We start from the raw sequence: 20,506 nt of genomic DNA, 5'->3' as shown, positions 1-20,506 counted from the left end.
ATTTATAAAGGCAAAAGAGAGGGCCCAAAAAAGAGAGTTTTCAGAATGCTTCTGCTTGTGTAGGGTACTCCAGCCTTCTTTCCACTCCTAGAAACAATCCATATATGCAATATTTATAATAACACCCAGTTCAACACCCTCACCCTCAGGCACATTCAGTTCATGCTACATTTGATATGCTCCTTCAATTAAAGGGACAGTTCACCCCCGAATTAAAAATACATTTTTGTCCTTTTACCTGTAGTGCTATTTATCAGTCTATATTATTTTGGTGTGAGATGCAGAGTGTTGAAAATATCCACCATGGAGATGACATAAGAGAGCAGTTGGGAGAAGAGTATCAGAGGGAGCTGGAGGAGGAGAGGGAAGTCCTGATAGAGAGGCCCTCTACTGCCATCCTGAGGGGACCAGACACTGATATTTACTAAATAAAACTGCACAAATAAAGAAAGGCTGCGGAAGATGAAAAATGACTTGCGTATCAATAAATAAATAAGGAACCAATAAGTACATAAAAAAACGAATAAATAAATAAATGTATAAATTAATAGGGAAATACATGAAAGCATGAAGAAGTACAGGAATAAATGTAGAAATACACAGGAATAAATAAATACAGAAATAAAAGAATAAATAAATGTTAAAAATAACTATGGAAATAGATTAATGCATAAAAAACAAAAATGATAAACAGGACAAATAAAAGAAAACGTCAAATTTATTTCTACATTTTGTACATCTAGCCTACATATATTTTTTTTCTGTAAGTTAATGAGTTATTATACTTTATCTGCATTTATTGTTCTTTAACTATATATTCCTGTATTTATTAATATGTTAATTTATTTACGTTACATTTTTGTTGAAAAGTTCAATATTTGTCTTGTCTAACCACACAGACTACTCCGAATGTTGTGTAGCAAATTTTAAACGAGCTTTTCATCAACAATATGATGCACCATGTGTGGAGGAGAAATAGTTCTGTTTATGAACCTAAAATACTGTACCTACAGTGAGGCTCGTAGGTGGAAGCATCATGATACGGGGCTGTGTCTCTTCTCATAGTATCAGCAGAATCTATATTATCAGAGGGAAGATGAACGGAGCCAGACCTTGAATTAAAATCAAGGTCTGGTTTTAATTTAATGTGAATAGCTGCATTGGAAATACATTTAATGAAAAGTAAGTTGACGTGTTGGATACTAATTTCCCCCACTGTATATTATAAAATGCCTGAAGATATTTACTGTAACTGTACAGCAGGGGGAGCTCCTCCAGCCTCACCTTCCTGACAAGTTTTCTTTTAGACTAGTTACATGAAGGAATGTTTACAATGCTGTTCTTGCAGTGAAGGCAGATTGCTTCATCCTTTATTTTATTAATCTTAATGCCTCTTTAATTTGTGCATGTGGCTCATACTTTTAAACAAACGTTTCTAAGAGGTACAGCTCTGAAAAAAATATCAGATTGTCAGATCTTGACGATTACCATCCAGTGCCTTTTACTTTTCTTCAGTTAATTATTGGTAAATAGACATTTACAAAACATGACTGCAGCAATCATACACTGTTTCAGTCTTCCATTTATTTACAAAACTCTTTTAAGTAGAAAAGTCAGTATACAGCTTGTCGAGGCAAATAATGCTTATATTTGGAGGAATATAATATTCTAAACAACATGTAACAGGAAGAGCAGCAGTGTTCCAGATACAATGTCAGATATTTAAAGCTTTTCTTCTGAGCAGCAGCTTCAAGGCTGTTGAAGCTGCAGACTGTTGATGAACACAGTCTGCAGCTCGTTGATGTCGTCAGTGGTCTCTATGGGGATGCTGAACCTCTCCGGCGAGGTTGAAAGTCCACCAGCTGAGTCGTACGCAGCATCGTAGCGAGGTTGGCTGAGGTTGTCGTAGTAGGAATCCCCACAGCCTCCCACTGCGCCCTGGTGGTGCTCGTACATGTCCAGGTAGAGGTGTTGTGGTGACAGGCGGCTGTAGTCTTGGGCCTGGTGCGACCCGTGGTGGAGGTGGAGGCGGTGTTCGGGCCCCGGGCTGTGGCAGGGGCTGTGGGACGGGCTGTGGGGCATCATGCACGTCTGCAGGCAGCTATTTCGCCTCATGGCACGGTGCAGGTCCAGGCGGGCGATCAGCGGCTTGCCAATGTTGATGCTTTTGGTCCAGTGGACAGATTCGTCATCCATGGCGGTGAAGGTGCCCTGAAGGCACACGGTGAAGACCAACTCCTCCTGTTAATGTTGGGTTAGAGGAGAAATGGTAGTATTAATATTACCAAACCAGAAAGGTTATTAGTCGGCAAGATTTCATTGGTTGCTTAGTTATATTGACAAATTTAGGTTTTCTAGCTGAGTTTTTAAGTCACAGAAAGTTGGTCTTCACATTTAAGTATTGTGATCAGAACGAAGACGTTTTTTTTCCGTGCACATTTCTTGGTGACATTATAGGAATTTAAGAGAATAACTTGTCTGAGTTTCACTGTATTTTTACCTTGAGTTTCTGCAGTGAGCTGACTCTGGTGTAAAGACAGTGCTGTGGCAGGTTGCTGGACAGAAGGTAGATCCCTGTCTCCTCTGGAGTCTCTCTGTTCATCTCTTTGGGATCCACATCAAGGTCCTGCAGTGAGGAGAAAAAGCAGGTGGCAGTGTGCAGTATGAAGGCACAAACACATGTCTCATAATCAGTAATTAATTGCCATATCAACCACAGTTGATTTGGAAAACACACTGCCGCGACGATAATGCAATAACAATACATTACATACAATAGTGCAACCATATGGCTCATGACCTTTAAGTGATAAGTTAAAGTGCAACCTGTGAGGCATTTAGGATGTGGATTATTTCAGAATGCGTGCTTTTGTTGAAGCGAGATGTTCTAGTCTTGAGCAAAAAGTGAGAAAACAGAATAACTGGTGCAGAGTGTGAGGTGTCATGCACACACCCACACTCAAGAAGATAGATTCAAGTGCATTTATAACTCATGCATTTTGTGTCTGTTAGTTCCTCAAATCTGAAGGGAAAAAGCACCTGTCAGTCAGAAAGATGAGAAATTCTCTGCTCTTTCTTAATGACCAGTGTTCATGACCTCACTCACACTTACCTGTGAGAAGTCGGTGACGTGCGCCTGGCAGAATGACATGTCGTCTGGCTTCTTGACGATGTGAGTGTAAATGACAAGCACATTGGAGAACTCTGCTGCAAAGCCCAACTTGATCTGAGCGCCGCAGTCGAAGTTGAGACACATACTCTCAGGAAGCTCTACAGTAACACACAGAAAACAAAACAAGTTCTCATTAAAAAAATGTAACAGCAAATATGTGATAAAATAAGAGAGACGACCGGTTGCACTGTATATACAAAAGTAGATCAAAATCTTGTGGAGAAAAGGAAACAACAGGATTGACAGTAAGGCGATCCAGGCACATATAACAAGGAAGGAAATATTAAACACCCTTTATTTGTAGTAGTTAAATCATTAAAAGAGCCAACATATGTCGACCACTGCAGGAAAGCCCTGACAAAGACCTGCAATGGTCGAAACATGTGGGCTCTTTTAATGATTTAGCTACAACAGTGAAGGCTTTTTAATACCTACTTCCTGGTTTTTCTATATTTTTTCAGAGTGCCTGGATCACCTTCCTTCAGAAAATATACTAAAGCTTTTCTGCATAGTCAACACATTACATTACAACAGAAAAATGTTGTCTCTATCTTAAATCCTTGGCTCAGAATTGGAGAGTTTGACATTACTACTAGGCACAAAAATCACCAGAAGAAAAGGAAAAATGAAAGTGTTAGAATCTTAAATTCGTGTACAGCAGCGATTCCCAACCTGAGGACCGGGATACCCCCAGTGTCCCCAAGAAGAGGTGTCACAAGATGATTAGAGGGCGGGTTCAGGTTCATTGGCGATTTTATCCATGTTTTTCAAATGGAAACTCCCACTCAGCCGTTAGAAAAAAGTGGTGATGGAGGTTACAACATGGATGCCCCACCCACCCACCCACGCATATATACATAGGCAAATATTTCTGAGCTGACGACAGAGGTGATAATGTTGTCATCAGGTGTTTCTCGCTCTTCCAACCTTGTTTCCATCAGCAGTGTGGTTGCCTCGGGAAGCCCCCGTGAGTGCAGGTGTGATTATAACAGTGTGAGCTCTGTGTGTTTAATCACCAATTACCAGAGTCAACATTTGACTTAGTGTGCAGTACTGGGGCTCCCCAGTGGCCACTAAACAAATTTTCGACTGGAAGGGCACTCGATGAGCGCAGACCTTCACAGAGGTCAAAAGTAAAGTCCTTTATGATATGTAAATCTGCAAGTGCAGCCACCATGTATGTCTGGATATATTTCCAAAACCAAATCATAGCAGCTACATGTAAAGGTGTAACAAGCTCAGTTATACAGCAGTAATATGTGTAATATTAAGTATTATTATTACACAAAATGTGTTTCCATTGTTATCACCTGACACGCTTAGTGCCTTCATAGTCAATATGTGGAACGTTTGATACTATAACTATACTATAACTTTGGGGGTGCCCCACCTATAAAGGGGTGTCTCCCACCTTACCTCTTCCTTTTTGCTGTTGTACTCCATGGGAGAGGTGAGTGACATTGCTTTCGTGTTGTGTTTTAGTGCTGTTAAGCTATGTTTAAGTTCATTTTTCAGCCTAACCTTATTGTATGTTATGCTGACATATTCCTGTGTCACCTAATATGTGTAGTGGCTTGAGTTATATGGTCGGAATTGATGGAGGATTTTGCTTTTTACCTCTTGCTGTCAGAGTTGTCAGGAATAAACAGAGATTGCCTCCAAAGAAATCCATGGTCTGGCCTCTTCATATCAACACAACGCAGACAACACTTGAGTCCACCAGTTACATAAGCTACCCCAGAGCCAGTTTACTTACACTTCTACCGTTGGTGATGTTTTGTCACTGTTAAACTTTACTACCATATGCTGGCTTTTAAGATGGCAGTTATTCCACCAAGACCAAATGCTATCTTGCAGTGTTAACAAAAGTGAAAAATAAGTCGTGCATCCACTGCGTGATCAAAAATTTCTTGGATTCTTCCTTGGTCCATGCTACAACCTTACACTAAGTTTCATTAAATTCAAGCTGGTCGTTTTTCTTTAATCCTGCTGACAACCAGGCAAACGAACTGAAAGTAAAAATTAAGTTTGTGTTTTATGCTCACCGTGAGCCTTTGCCCACTGGAGGCTGCGAGCGTGAGCCACATCAGCGCTGTCACCAGGCATAATAGGATCGGTCAGCGCTCTCCTCTCTGACAGACTGCTGCGGATCTCCAGAGCCTGCTTCCCCTTCGTAGCATCAAACTGACCCATGTCTGGACACAAGAAGTTACAAATCACATGTTCAACAACAGCTTGTCTGGACTGTAAAGCTCAAAAAATATCTTTACATGAGTTGAAACTGGATCCAACCAGGCAACGAGCACTGTGAGACTCTCATTATGTTAGCACATTTAATTAACCCACCCTGAGCTCATGTTAAAGACCTGTCCACATCCTCAACGTCGTTTAATGGTAAGTGCATCTTACAGTAACCTCAAGTCAGTTTCCTTCAATAACCCTGGATCTAAGGGAAACTCCATTAGCCCACAAGCAAGCGGATACAAATTTCACATCAATAATGCAAAGCAAGCAACATTTAATTTCCTGTGGCTGCAACTGTAAAGCAATCGACTTCATAAACAAACACTGAAAAGTGGTCTTTTAATTCTTTTATCACAGTTCTCCATGGTGACCTGATGATATTCTCAGGCACAAATTCATTTAAGAAGAAAGTGCTGCCATTTTAAAACCAGTTCTTCTTATGTATTGTGTTTGTGCTCCTCTCTCACCCTCAGCGACTCTGTCCAGCACCACGGTGATCTTCTCATCGTCCAGCAGCCGCTTCTTCAAAAACTTGACAAACACGCCATTGGTGAAGCCGCTGGAGCTCAGCTCGAAGGCCTCTGCGTCTTGGCACCTGAGCAGCCAAAACACAAAGAATACAACATTTTATAATTTCCTAAAAACATAAAGTGTGTAAATGTAGTTTTGAATGCTTTGACGTTTCAAACTTACGTAGCGTATCCAAAGACAATGTTGGCTGTGACTCTGAGGACAATGTTTGGAGCGCTGTCATCGTGAATATTCCTGGAAAATGATTAAAAAACACAAGATTGAAAGGTGCAATAATCACTCTAATGTATTCTCATATTGTGGTAATATTAATATTTAGTAAAGCTTTGGATGCAGTGTTCTGTTGATGTACAGTAGTAATTATACTCTTTTTATCTACATGTATTTTAAAAGGCTCTGAATAAGAGCATCAGTTATATTTAATAAATTTGACAGAATTGAGCCACTGACCTACTGACTCACCTCTTCCTGCACATGTCCAGCAGGAAAACATTGAGGCCTGTCTCCTTCTCCTGCATCAGTTTGAGGATGCTCTGCACACACAAACAGTTGGCTGAGCGGTACGGGTTTGGTGCGTCGACCGGCACCATGAAACTGTTGCCGTAGTTCTCATATCCGTGACCAGCGTAGTACAGCAGACCTGAAGAGGTAAGTGTGGATTTCAGTTAACAAAAACATAATTCATTGAATTACAGTTTTGGGGAGTGAATATGTCCGGATCTATGATCACATCTAGAACCGTCCACAGGTTTCTAAACTCACCGTAGACTCCCTTGTGAAGCAGCAACAGGAACTCGTCCACAGCGTTCCTCATCTCCGACTCTGTGAGGTCCAGCAGTGAAACCACCTGGAAGTTCAGCTGCCGCAGGAGGTTGGTGAGGTCGTACACGTCCACCATGGGAGCCTTGAGCTGCGGGTGGTTCTTGTAAGACAGGTTGCCGATCAGCAGGGCAACTTTGTCAGTCGCTGAGAGGAGACACAAGAGAGGACGAAAACCATACTGTTAAACTATGGGAGGGGAAACAACTTGGACGCATCAATGAAACATCTTTTAGAACTCGAGATGAAAAATGCTGCAAACTGTACAAGTTCAAGTGATAAATGTGATTCACACTATTCTTGACCTTTGACCTTTTGAATATAAGATGTCATCACTTCATCATTTTTGAAATTTTGTCATAATTAGCGTGTGAATTCTTGAGTTATGGTAAAAAACATGTTTTGTGAGGTCACAGTGACCTTTGACCACCAAAATCTAATTAGTTAATCGCTGAGTCAAAGTGAATCGTTGTGTCAAATTTGGAGATATTGCCTTCAGGTATTCTTGGAATGTCATGTCCACAAGAACAGGACAGACTGATGACATGACAACATTATGCCTCTGGCCCCATCTGTCGCTGGTGCAGAGGCATAACAATACAAATGTAACAGACTGTTCTATATTGTGTGTCCCTGTTGAGTTGCCGTAGGGCAGAGAAAGTTGTGGGGTGACGTTCTGCTGTTTTAGGGGACTCAGGCATGTGTGAGACTTTACTGATGTGAAGGATAATAAATGGGCAGCGGTTGCTGTTGGAGCTGTTACACTTTCTTTTGTCCCACTTATTGTTCTTTTAATTATTCGGTTAGGTGAACCCAGGATGCTCAGCTACACAAGTATTGCTTAAAAAAAGCGGCACACAGTTACCACTGATATTATAGTTGCAAACTTTTTTACTGTCGGCTTCATAAAGTAAATATATACATAGAGTTGTATTGTTTTACAACTCTATGACTTTATGAACCAGTTAATCCACGTTTTAAACTGTTTTAAATGTCCTTTATGCCTGTTTTCATGTGAAGCACTCAGTGCTTATAATGCCCTTATATGAAAGACATTTGTGCTGCATTTCTTGTATGAAAGGTGCTCTATAAATAAACTTCATTATCATTATTACATCGCTTAATATTCCTTATTTACACATTACATAAGCAAATATGTTTTAATAAGGATCCTTAAAATTGGGTTATGAAAGAATTGTGACCGAGATATGTACAGTACAAAGCAAGATATAGCTTATCTTATCAAGATTATAGCTGAAAAATAATCTTGCCTTCATGCCAGTTTAGTTTGCTTAGATTTTTCTCACTGGTTGATCCATCTCAATGTGTGTCAAAGCAGAGTCTTGTAATAAAGGTTAGTGTGTTTTTGTGTCTTGCTTTTACTCTATATCCTCTTTTTTATGACAGAAGCGAGAAACAAATTCCCCTTTCAGAAGAAGATCTATAAAAAGATTCATCTTTACATCAGTATTTCAGGTAGTGATAAAAATCAAACTTCCAAAGAAATGTAGGCAGGAAGTGGGTCATCTGTCTTTGAATACAATGACATTAATAGCTGTTTGATGTCATGTCACCAGTCTGCTTTTAATTCTTCTTTTCTGGTGTCAGAGACATTGATGAAACTCTGGATGTGTTTTTTGAGGTGCTGTTGGACGTCATTTTGCTTTAAAGTGTTATTGTGTCCACCTGTGTGGCTGCCGACATCATATGTTACAAGAAAGCTACAAGTTTCATATCTGTATTTTGGTTTCATATTGACAGAGGAACTGACGGCAGGTCAGGACAAAGATCCAGATCATATCAGACACGACAGCAGCTTAGTTCACATATAGAGGAACTGTGCATCAGATGTATTATTCACTAAGATACAGCAGAAGAACTAGTGTAGTCATACTGATAATTCACTAACATAAAGAAGTGTGTTGAAAGACACTTACCATAAAGTTGTTCTGGAATACTATTCAGGAATAAATCACTGGAACCTAAAATTACAATGTCACAATTAGAGGATTATAAAGAAAGTTCTGTATGTGGAAAATAACTGTTCAAATAGGTATGTATGAATACTTCATGGATATGATAAGTCTTACCTCCTCCAATGGCATAAATGTCATCTAGGAATCAAAAATACAAATACATTACCATCACATAAGCTGAGCATTTCTAGGTAGGTGTTATAAAAAATATTCTACTGATTCAGGAAAAAATGATTAGTATGTACAGTAGGTGTCTAATATTCATGCAGTTGAATCAACTAATTAGAATTAAACATAGAGATTAAGGCTGGTGTTATTCTATGTTTTTCTTATTGTCAGCGAATCCAAAACCAAACTAACCAAAACCACAGGTCACTAAAAGATGGTTTTATTTCTGACATAAGCTCAATAGGGATGCACTGCTTTATCCGTGGCCGATATTCGCCTTGTTGACTGCCATCAGCCTGTCAGCAATTAAGATGTCACTCACCAGTGGCACTGGCAGATGTTTATCTGTGGTGTCACATCAGTTTTTTGCCGGCTAAATGTTATGTCAGTTATTTGTGGTCAGACTCAGATGACAGTAGCTGCAGAGGCACGATAAGCTGCTGATTCGGAAGACAAGCCACTAGCCAGTTCTGACTCTGGCATGCCGCAAGAGGTTAACAGGTGCCGTGCACGTGTGTGGTTTGTTGTCATGTTGCTCTGCATCTCACATCTAGCTACATCAAGGCAGACATGCTAAATAAACAACAACAACAAAAATTGTCTGTATCAGCATCGGCTATTGGCCAAATTATTATTTTAAAGATCAGTACTAACTTAGAATTCAACAGTCACAGCTGGTCACTGTAGTTGTTTAGCTAATGTTGCTCAAACAAGAGCAATACATGCATTTATTGGGGACTATTTTCAGACACATTTGCTGCTCTGGTGAGTATTACAGCTGTGGCAGGATGGTACATGTATTAATTCTAAGAAAAAAACATGTCACCTGTGCAACAGTGTGACTCAACAATATGTGGTTTATAGTTAATAGTGTTTTTCAGACAACAATGGCACAGACGAATAAGCTACATCTCACTTTGATACACAGATAATACTACAGGCTGACAGGATCAGTTCCTCTGGTTTTGGTCTTTTCATTTCATTTGTTGACAGTAAGATAAACATAGAACACAGCCATCATTTAGAGTACAACTGATTAAAAGTAATGATTTTAGTAAAATCAAAAAAATCATGCATGTGAAACCTTGTAGATCAAACCCTGTGAGTACTGTACTGGTTAGTGTTTATGTGACAATAATCAGGACCCACGTGCAGTTACAGAGTTATAATTAACACTTGCATGCAGTTAAAACCCTCTTGTCGTTACCCTACTGCCATTTGATACACCGCTGCTTTCAACTCTACCTTCAGAGCACTCCATTGCCTCTGAAATCTGGACAGATATCCCTGGTTCTTTTGGTCAAGAGCAGAGCAAATAATCACTCAGATGTAACCACAACAGAGCGGGTCTCACAGCGCTGTAATAACAGTATCAATAAATTTACTGAAGTGTGACATACCAATCACGACGTTAACCTCATTGGTCCACATTCTCTCAGTGCTGCTGCTGATCTCACAGCGATACCTGCCGTGGTGATCCTGCATCGAGTGAGGAATCTGAAATGCACAGATGTTTTTATTAAGACTCCGTCCCCTTAGTAAGTAAGTAAAACGCTTGCACGTTGTGATGTCTGAGAACTATAATCGGAGAAAGAGTCCAAACAAGAAGTTAAGGGTTACATTTTTGTATCAGTACTACTTATACAATGTCTCCTAACCGTGAGTTTCCTCTTTGTGGCGTTAGGGACCGGGACTCCATTTCTGTGCCACTGGTACCGAGGGATCGGTCGTCCCACGGCTCCACACTCCAGCTGCAGGTTTTCCCCAACATGTAGCCGCTGGGACTGAGGCTGGATCACCAACTTCAGCCGACCCTCCAAGGAATGATAACTCTGCCCTGGTAGCGGAGGGAGAGAACACATCATAAGTACATTATCTACTGTATCTAGTTAAAAGATTCCTGCTTCAGCTAGTAATTCTCACAGGATATATAAGAGTTAGGGTCCAGAGAGAGGTCCAGTTGCTACAGGAGTCACTTATTCTAAACATAAACATTTCATGTCCTTAAACTAATGCAGACACTTTAAAATATGTAAAACAATTGAAGTAGTTCACATCAAAAGAGACAAAAGGCATTTATAAATGAAAAACACATGTTTTACCAGCCATAGAAATGTCTGCCTTCTCTTGAATATAATGAAACTACAGTAGATGGCACTCAGCTTGTGGTGCTCAAAGCGCCAAAAAATAGATTTGAAAAACTCCACAGCAATGTCTCTTTCCAGAAATCATGACCTGGTTACTCAAGATAATCAACAGACCTTGTTGTGAGCAGTTTCATGTAGGAACTATTTTCTTTCTACCAAGCTACACCTGCCAACTGTATCACCACGCAGAAGGAAGCGTGCATCTACTTATGGATGAGAGGCTCAACATTAATGGCGTCCCCCCCGGCTAAGCTGTAACGTTATTTAGTTCAGTGGTGCTCAGTGAGCTAGCAACAAGCTAGCTTCCTTCTGCGTGGTGATACAGTTGGCGGGTGTAGTTTGGTAGAAAGAAAATAGTTCCTACACTAAACTGCTCACAACTCTACGGCAGATATCTCCAACATTCTGCAACTCACACTTAACCAATCTAGACTGATAAACAGCGCTACAGGTAAGAGGAAAAATATGTATTGATTTGGGGGTGAACTGTCCCTTTAAACACATTGAATATCTCACCGCATGACATGGTGACATTCAGGACGTCCACCTGAGCCCACTGGCTGAATTCAAACGTGTCTCCACTGTTGACCCTGCAGATGTAAAAGCCGGCATCCTTCAGATGGACTGGACTTATCACCAGGTCTGGAAAGGAGCAGTTTGGCACCTGAGGATGTGTAAAGATATGAATCATATTTACCAAAAAGCAAAGTGTAACATTATTACAGTCCAGAAGAGAAACAGCGTTCCCCATCTGCAGGCTTACGTCTTATCTCCTTACGCCCTTCTTCATATTAGCTCTCCTTCCCTCACTCTAGTAACTCTTTAAAATGTTATCTTGTCCAATACGTGTATCTGAGTGTATCCTACTGAATGCATAAGATGCCTGTTAGGGTTTTAGTTTTAGTTGTGAAGAAAACTATGCAGAAGCAAGCAATCCAAGCCCAATATTTGTGTAAGAAAATATCGAATTTAAAGACAGAATGCTGGCAAAACAAAGTGCCATCCTTTACAAAAGCAGCAGTCGAACTCTAGTTTCAGATAAATAAAAGGTAAAAGTATGTGGATGGATTTAAGATTCAGATTCAGATTCAGATTCAGAATACTTTATTAATCCCCGGGGGGAAATTGTTTTTGTTCCAGTGCTCCGTGCAAAGTAGAAATAGAAATACAGCATGAATGGAAACAAGAGATAAAGATGAAGTTATAAATAAAATACTATAATAGACAATGAAAATAAATAAAATAAAATATTAAAGTAGACATTAAAATAAAATAAATATTAAAGTAGACAATAAAATAAAAATAAATAATAAAATCGTAAAGTAGACAATCTGAAATATATACAATATACAATGAAATGGTTGTAGCGTTATAAATGAAATGCGAATGAGTAGTTATATTGTTTGTTTTGTTTTATAAATAGCCAAATGAGTCCGATCATCAGAGGGAGGAGTTGTACAGTTTAATGGCCACAGGTAAGAATGACTTCCTGTTGCGCTCAGTGGTGCATTTAGGAGCAATCAGTCTCAGGCTGAAGGTGCTCCTTTGTTCGACCAGAGCGTTGTGGGGAGGGTGAGAGCCATGCTGAAGTAAAGTGCTGTATATGTAACATTTCCTCTTGAAATTAACCAGCTCTGAATAACTTGTTTTGGGTTGTGGTGGAAAAGAGAAACAGTGAGTAATTTGACCACTTCACTTTTAGTGGTCCAACACACACAGCACAACTGAAGGTTGTAATTGTCAAAGATTGTGCCTGTAGTTTGGGATAAGATGCAAAAGCCAATCCCAGATTCACTCTCATTTGTTGTTTCACCTCGCTGTTTTTTTTTTTTTTTTCAGCTAATAAAGCCCTGACCTCACCTGAGCACTGTGGGGGTACACGCCCAGAAACGTCCTGAACACAGCAAAGAAGCAGAGTCTGTGCAGAAAAATATATGTCCACACAATTCTAGTGGGTCATAAGTGATGATTGAGAGGGATTACTTCTGTATACGTCTGTACATAATGTTTATTAAGGGAAAATCCTGTATAGTAAAACCTTAAGAGCCTCTTTTGACACCTGTAGGAAGGAAGGATGGATGAGTATCTGAAAGGTTTTGCAGTTAAGAGTTTGTGCATTTAACATATTGTCCACTGCAATTAAATTCAAGTACACCTCCTGGAAAGCTTGAAGACTGTATTAAAGAAATTGTTTTGTTAACTTAGGTTTGGGAGCAGGGCCACGCCTCTGCTTACCTACCCAGCCAACTTATCCCTCGTCAACCCATCCTGCTGTTTGTCTTCAATTTCTCAACCCACCCTCCCTTCATCCATCATCCTACCCTTCCCTACCTCATCCGTACCAACATTCCTTCATCCTCTCTTCCCCTCTTCCCGCATCTCTTGTTATTCAGTCTGGTGCATACCTCTCCCATGTCTCATTCTAGGTACCGTCCGGAGGCCTGTGATCAGCTCGGGCAGAAAAACACCTGAGACTGAAACCTCACACTGAGTCTCCCTCTGCCCGATCTTTAATACATCCTCCCAGACCAACCTAACAGACGACATCCCTCTTCCACCTTCACCTTTTTGATTTATAGAACCAGTAAGTATTAAATGTTTCCTTTACAGCAAAGTTTCAGACACACAATATGTAAAACAACCTACAGTATGCTATTCATGTCAACATTATGGACTAATAAAGACATAATATACATATGTTTCTCAATCTGGGAATGCAGAGCTGCCAGAGGAGTGTCTCACTGTGTTTGCTGTGTAACATCATATCATGTTTTTTTAATCTTTATTTCAGCTTCTTTAACTACTTTAAATGAAAAACAAACAAACAAAAAAGGGACCATGAGTTCATAAAGCTGCAGTATTATAGCTGCAAAATGTTTTGTTCTGGGCATTCAAGCCAGGAGAATGGAGAGGCTGTAGTGAAGCAGATTTCAGGCCCAGGCCTGTTCATCTGACACTCGAACTGCAGTTTGTGATTGTTTTATCTCTAAATTTCCTTTGAATCCTGAACTAGACAATACTGATGTACAGCGATAAAAGCTCACCTCTTCCTTGCTCTTGAACCACTGGTACTGTACTGGAGATTTGCCCACAGCGTGACAGCTCAGGCGCAGATTATGTCCAGATATGAGAGCCACCGACTGGGGCTGAATGAGGATCTGCAGGGCTGTAGATTTAGGAGACTTTTACTTTGAATTCACACTTTGTTTTAAATTGTCACTCTGATTTTCAATTGGTTTCATGTATCTGTAGCAAAGAACATTTAATGTCATGTATCAAAATCACCAAACTGGGTTTATACGGCGTTGTGGTTTCCCAAAAGTGCACATGCAGTTTCACTTTACTTACCACACTACCAATATTGTAATGTTGGAATAAACGTGTTTCCTGTTTCAAAAACCCAAACTGATACTTGAATGCATGCTTGTCTAGTGTTGCACTGACTGTAACCTGCCTGGCAGTGTACTATAAGTGTCTGCACCATAAAGTGAGTCATAAATTCAACACACAGAACAAACATCAGCCTACTTTGGATACCTGACAACATGATAGCCAGTCTGGAGGCGTATTTACTGTACCTGATGGTTTCAGGCACTGCAGGGCCTCCGAGTTACCCAGAGTTTGGAGGTAGTCAACCAGGTGACCCGTGGTGCAGCCTCGCTCTCCCATCAGCCTCAGCAGCATGCGGCTTGGACTTCCCTCCAGCTCCAGCACCTTCAGAGAGCACATCTCCATGTCGTCTGAGCTGGAGAACGACAGCATGTCACATTTCAGATATCAGAATCAAATCTATTGGACAAATATGTTGACAGAAACAAGGAATTTGCTCCTACACATTTTCATGGACAAAATTTCAGAACTTTTCCATGACTTTACAAGGATCCATTATAACACTTTCATGACCCTTTCCACAATTTAAAAGTAGTAGTACAGGTATGGCACCTTTGGGACACTGTCACAATGTTATTTTCCCTCAGTCATATCAGATTCAAACCCTATTCAAACATAATTCCAACTAACTGGCACACATGGAAGGAGAGACTGAACGCAGAGAAAATGAAGAGACGTATGTGAAGGTAAACAACACGTCACACATCGATGCATTTCACAGCTACGTTACGTCAGCAGCGGCAGAAAACAAATTTGCTGTTACATTACATGCAGTGTTTTCCACTGAAGTTTCCTGTAACAGTTTCATTACACACAACAAACTTCCTTCACTTTTCCAAAACCTTAAAGGATTTTACTAATTCCATGAGTTTACCAGGCCTGGGAATTATGTAATTTCATGACTTTTCCAGGTTTTCCATGACTGTGGGAGCCCTGTCATGCAGTAGTACGTAGCTCTGTGTATTTGCACAAATTTAGAAGATGCAGATGTGGACATACAGCTTCACAAAAGGTAGCATAAACATGTAATTACTATATAAAGGCAAGCTGGACTGAAAGTGTACAGTATCTAGACTAGGTGATCGTACAATAATGTGAAACTGAATGGTGATTAAGGGTGTAAATCACAAGTTTCATCACAATACAATATATCAGTTCTTTGGACAACAGTACCATGTTTGCTGGTATCAGAAAGTCTGCCTCAATACGATTTCAATTCAGGGACCTGCGATCGATATGTGACAATATCAGTAAATATCCTCATTGTCTTTATCTTGGTTTCTCACGTTATCTGGTGCCAGGCTGTTAGCACTGTTTAAATGTTTAGGAAGGAAGTGTGCTCGAACAGAAATAGTGCCACAAACGTGCCATGGGAATTAAACAAGAAGGGCACATCTTCAAGATGGTGAAATGTATTGATGTTTTCACTTTGCATTGATGATACTGGATCATTGCTCATCTAATCAATATACTGATCCAGATAGATATGTCTGTACATCACAAGTGGTACGTCTTTGATGAAAATAAGAGGATTCAGGGGTATCTATTAAGAGAAGTTGTATATAATATTTCTAAAAAAAAAAAAAAAATCATTCGTTTATAATCACCCAAAAGTAAGAGTAAATGTGTTTTGTTACCTCAGAATGAGCTGTTTATATCTACATACAGAGCGTCACCTTTTCCATGGAGTCCGCCATGTTGTTTCTACAGTAGCCCAGAAGGGACAAACCAAACACTGGCTCCAGACAGTGCCATTCTACCACTTGGTCACGGTCTTAATGTCGCCATCATCTCATTTCACTTTCCTTGAGATTACTGGTCTCTTGTTGTCGTTCCTACAGCAGCATTTCTCTCACTTAGGACTGTTTAACAGGCTCATGTCGAGATGGGCCGCTACATGACAGAAGTGCCATTGTATTTTCATAATCCGAACAACAGTGGTCAAATACGTCTCACTCCTATAAAACACCTGCAGTAGGGACGTCACTGTACACTTTATGTCCTTTAGGGTATTGTGGTCTTTTCCTTCTATTTTAGTATTATACTAAAATTACTTTGTGTCAGCCAGCCACCATAGTTGTCGTACAAGCTTGGCACACAGGAGAAGTTTTAGCTCTGCGACCTCACTGCGAGATGCCACTAAATCCTTTGGACCTTTAAATGTTATTTTCCTTTACATCTTGTAAGTACGATTGGCGGTATAATTGTGCTCTAAATGTGAAAGATAGCGTATTATCTCAAGCACACAATTTCAAAACACAGGACTGAAAAAATGCTTAAATTGATTGGTAGGAAAAGATTTCCGCACACTTACATCTGTGCAGTGTTCCACTTTATTGTTGAGCTTTTGGTCTATTTGACCTTCATCAGAGCGTACATAAGGCAACAAAAGGTAAAAGTAACCAATCTTAGTGTCATCATTGGCAGTGTGTAACATACACCTGTGCACTACCCCTGGTGGTAGAGGATTTAAAAAAAAAAAATATGTATGCTTATGTACGCTCTGATGAAGGCCAAAGAGACCAAAAACTCATCAATAAAGTGAACTACTGCGTAGATGTAAGTCTGCGGAAATCTTTTTCTACCGATTTGGGCTTATGGATGTTTCCAGAACCTTGCCAAGACCAAGCCGCTCTCTCTCTCTGCATCTCTAATTTCTCAATTATATATGTGATATTAAACCTGTCAAAAACCTACAGATTAGTCCTTTAATTTGTGCCACTGAACTGCATGACCCCGGGAGCAGACTGCATCACTTGAACGTGATAGTTTTATTACATCATTATAATCTACTACATCACTGACTCATCTGTAGGTGTACATACATACACAATCTTATCTTACTATATAGTGACAAAAACTCTGTGCGTGGGTGTGTCATTCTGCGAATGAAGCAATATTACATCAATTGGCCAAAGGGGGGCGCTATAGCAACCAACTGAAATGTCAAACTTTGAATGGGCATATCTCATGCCCTGTATGTCGTAGAGACGTGAAACGTCGCACAGAGATGCCTCTCCTCATGAGGAAGAAATTTGCCTCAAGAACCCATAACTTCCGGTTATATAGATTTTCCTCCATTTTGAATTTTTTGAAAAACACTTAAAATCGATCTCTTCCTAGGAAGTTTGACTGATCTGCATGAAACTGGGTGAACATAATCTAGGGACCAATATCTAAAGTTCCCTCTTGGCAAAAGTTGGAAAACTTACTAAAACTGAGCTTCTATAAGGCAATGAATATTGCGGAGGGCGTGGCTCATCACATAAAGGTGTATAACATCTCAAGGGTTTCACCCATCACCACGCAACTTTGTAGGCATATGACCACACATAATCTGAGGGGACCCCTCCATTACTGACCCCATCAAACAAAATGGGGGCGCTAGAGAGCTCATTTCTTATCTAGGCCTAACCGCCATATGGATTTTTACTAAACTTGGTAGATATGTAGAACAGGACGCCTCAAGGTGACTGGAGAAATTTAACTCTAATTGGCAACTGGGTGGCGCTATAACAACAAAAAAATGCTTAAAAATGGCTAAAATGCGACCGGTCGCTGTGGCTCCCCCTGTGGCCCAATGTTGGGTTTTTTTGTCTAATTTTTGTTATCACTAAGTCATGGTATGGTATGCTGCTGCAACAAGGGCTAGCCGCACCTGTCCCATGTGAACTACCAGTGTGCCCCACTTTTAAGTCAATACAACATATAAACACTTTAACTATCTGCCTTTCAACATGCTACCTCAACTACTAATGTACAGTTTTAGCCCACTAACTATCCCACTATGTGGCAATGGTACTAAAGCAATCGTACTATCAAATTCACAAAAGCTCTGTCTGAATACATTGCTCTTCTTAAAGGGTTCAGTTGACTATTTAGTCTCTAATTTCCTATAACCTGTATCTCAAAAACACACCATGTGAAACTGTACGTGGGCAACTGTGCACTCAATGGGTATGGACTAGTATAAAGTATTCTTATTATCTAGAGTGTCCTTTGTGTATCTCTTATATTATATCATACTCCTATCTGTGAGTATACACTTTGAATAAAGTTATTTCAAGGCTCCAAACGCAGTGCAGCACCTTGCCATTCAATGCATGGCATCATCTACTTGACTTGCACTATTTAAGTACAGTAATAACTAGGCATTTTAATTCTAAAATGGACAGTAACATTATATTCAATACATATAATGAAGTATGGTCTTAGAGCATTTCACGTTATAACATAAAATAGAAAGTGCTGGGAATCAGAAACACGACATTATATATAAATTACATTTTATACACTCTACAGTCTGTATTCAGACTTTCAGCCTACCTGACTTTAAACCGCTTCTCATTGCCGACTATCTCTCCCAGTTTTCGCCATCCTTTATTACTGGATTTGTCCAACACCTCACAGAGTTTCTTCACCACCGGCTCCTTCAACAAGTTGATCTTCGTGGACCGCTCCAAAGTATCCGACATGGCGGCCAGCAGCAGAACTTTACCATCGACACGTCTCTATCAGACCGGAGACTCTGCTACACTGCACCTGACAAATACTTCAATTCAAGACAAAAAGTTTACTTCCTGGAAGAAACGGCAAAAGTGATACTGACACACCTACTGCTCTGTCTTGGTTTCCCCCCACGCAGCTGCGGGCTGCCTCTGTCAAAGAGTGTGTGTGCACCAAGATGATACGCTGCTGGTGAACGACTAGATTTTGAATATGGAAGCTCAGTTCTGCAAGTGTGACTAAAGTTGAGTGTTGCACTGTGTATTACCACTTTGCCTGATTCTGCCGAATAAAATGACTTACTATTATTATTATTATTATTATTATTATTATTATTATTATTATTATTATTATGGATACTATTGATATTCAAATCCACACCGTCAACAGTGCACATAAGAACGAAATTTCATTGTATTTGACTCTCTGAATAAAATATGAATAAAACTATAAATCAGCCCCAAAAGTGCCGGTGCAAATAACAAATCTAAAGATGAGTATAGAAATGTACATTTGCAAAGAGGACTTATGGGTAGCAGGTGTAATTAAGCAAGTGTAATCCATTCTCTCCAAGAGCCAGTGCAGCCGAGGAGGATGCCACCTATGTACAGTACAGGCCAAAAGTTTGGACACACCTTCTCATTCAATGCGTTTTCTTTATTTTCATGACTATTTACATTGTAGATTCTCACTGAAGGCATCAAAACTATGAATGAACACATGTGGAGTTATGTACTTAACAAAAAAAGGTGAAATAACTGAAAACATGTTTTATATTCTAGTTTCTTCAAAATAGCCACCCTTTGCTCTGATTACTGCTTTGCACACTCTTGGCATTCTCTCCATGAGCTTCAAGAGGTAGTCACCTGAAATGGTTTTCCAACAGTCTTGAAGGAGTTCCCAGAGGTGTTTAGCACTTGTTGGCCGCTTTGCCTTCACTCTGCGGTCCAGCTCACCCCAAACCATCTCGACTGGGTTCAGGTCCGGTGACTGTGGAGGCCAGGTCATCTGCCGCAGCACTCCATCACTCTCCTTCTTGGTCAAATAGCCCTTACACAGCCTGGAGGTGTGTTTGGGGTCATTGTCCTGTTGAAAAATAAATGATCGTCCAACTAAACGCAAACCGGATGGGATGGCATGTCGCTGCAGGATGCTGTGGTAGCCATGCTGGTTCAGTGTGCCTTCAATTTTGAATAAATCCCCAACAGTGTCACCAGCAAAACACCCCCACACCATCACACCTCCTCCTCCATGCTTCACAGTGGGAACCAGGCATGTGGAATCCATCCGTTCACCTTTTCTGCGTCTCACAAAGACACGGCGGTTGGAACCAAAGATCTCAAATTTGGACTCATCAGACCAAAGCACAGATTTCCACTGGTCTAATGTCCATTCCTTGTGTTTCTTGGCCCAAACAAATCTCTTCTGCTTGTTGCCTCTCCTTAGCAGTGGTTTCCTAGCAGCTATTTGACCATGAAGGCCTGATTCGCGCAGTCTCCTCTTAACAGTTGTTCTAGAGATGGGTCTGCTGCTAGAACTCTGTGTGGCATTCA

At 40.3% G+C, this 20,506-nt stretch overlaps 1 protein-coding gene across 2 annotated transcripts; it reads right to left on the bottom strand.

Moving 5' to 3' along the window:
• Positions 1-1,332: 1,332 nt before the first annotated feature.
• On the bottom strand, positions 1,333-19,154 carry malt1 (MALT paracaspase 1). Of its 2 annotated transcripts, XM_049578417.1 has the most exons (17): positions 18,774-19,154; positions 14,636-14,802; positions 14,102-14,223; positions 11,574-11,721; positions 10,569-10,747; positions 10,311-10,407; positions 10,156-10,203; positions 8,857-8,880; positions 8,704-8,748; positions 6,710-6,913; positions 6,410-6,587; positions 6,110-6,181; positions 5,884-6,011; positions 5,218-5,367; positions 3,113-3,270; positions 2,501-2,626; positions 1,333-2,241 (listed from the first exon to the last, which is right to left on the bottom strand). In XM_049578417.1, exons 1-17 carry the CDS (start codon positions 18,920-18,922, stop codon positions 1,750-1,752), a joined length of 2,487 nt encoding a protein of 828 aa, XP_049434374.1. In that variant the 5' UTR covers positions 18,923-19,154; the 3' UTR covers positions 1,333-1,749. The 2 variants fall into 2 exon arrangements, with proteins under 2 accessions (XP_049434374.1, XP_049434375.1); XM_049578418.1 differs by lacking the exon at positions 10,156-10,203.
• Between the last annotated feature and the right edge of the window lie 1,352 nt (positions 19,155-20,506).

This window comes from Epinephelus fuscoguttatus, linkage group LG6, assembly GCF_011397635.1.
Source record: "Epinephelus fuscoguttatus linkage group LG6, E.fuscoguttatus.final_Chr_v1".
Lineage (NCBI taxonomy): Eukaryota > Metazoa > Chordata > Actinopteri > Perciformes > Serranidae > Epinephelus > Epinephelus fuscoguttatus.
The sequence above is the reverse complement of the archived record's forward strand: the minus strand, read 5'-3'. Positions and strand labels throughout refer to the sequence as shown.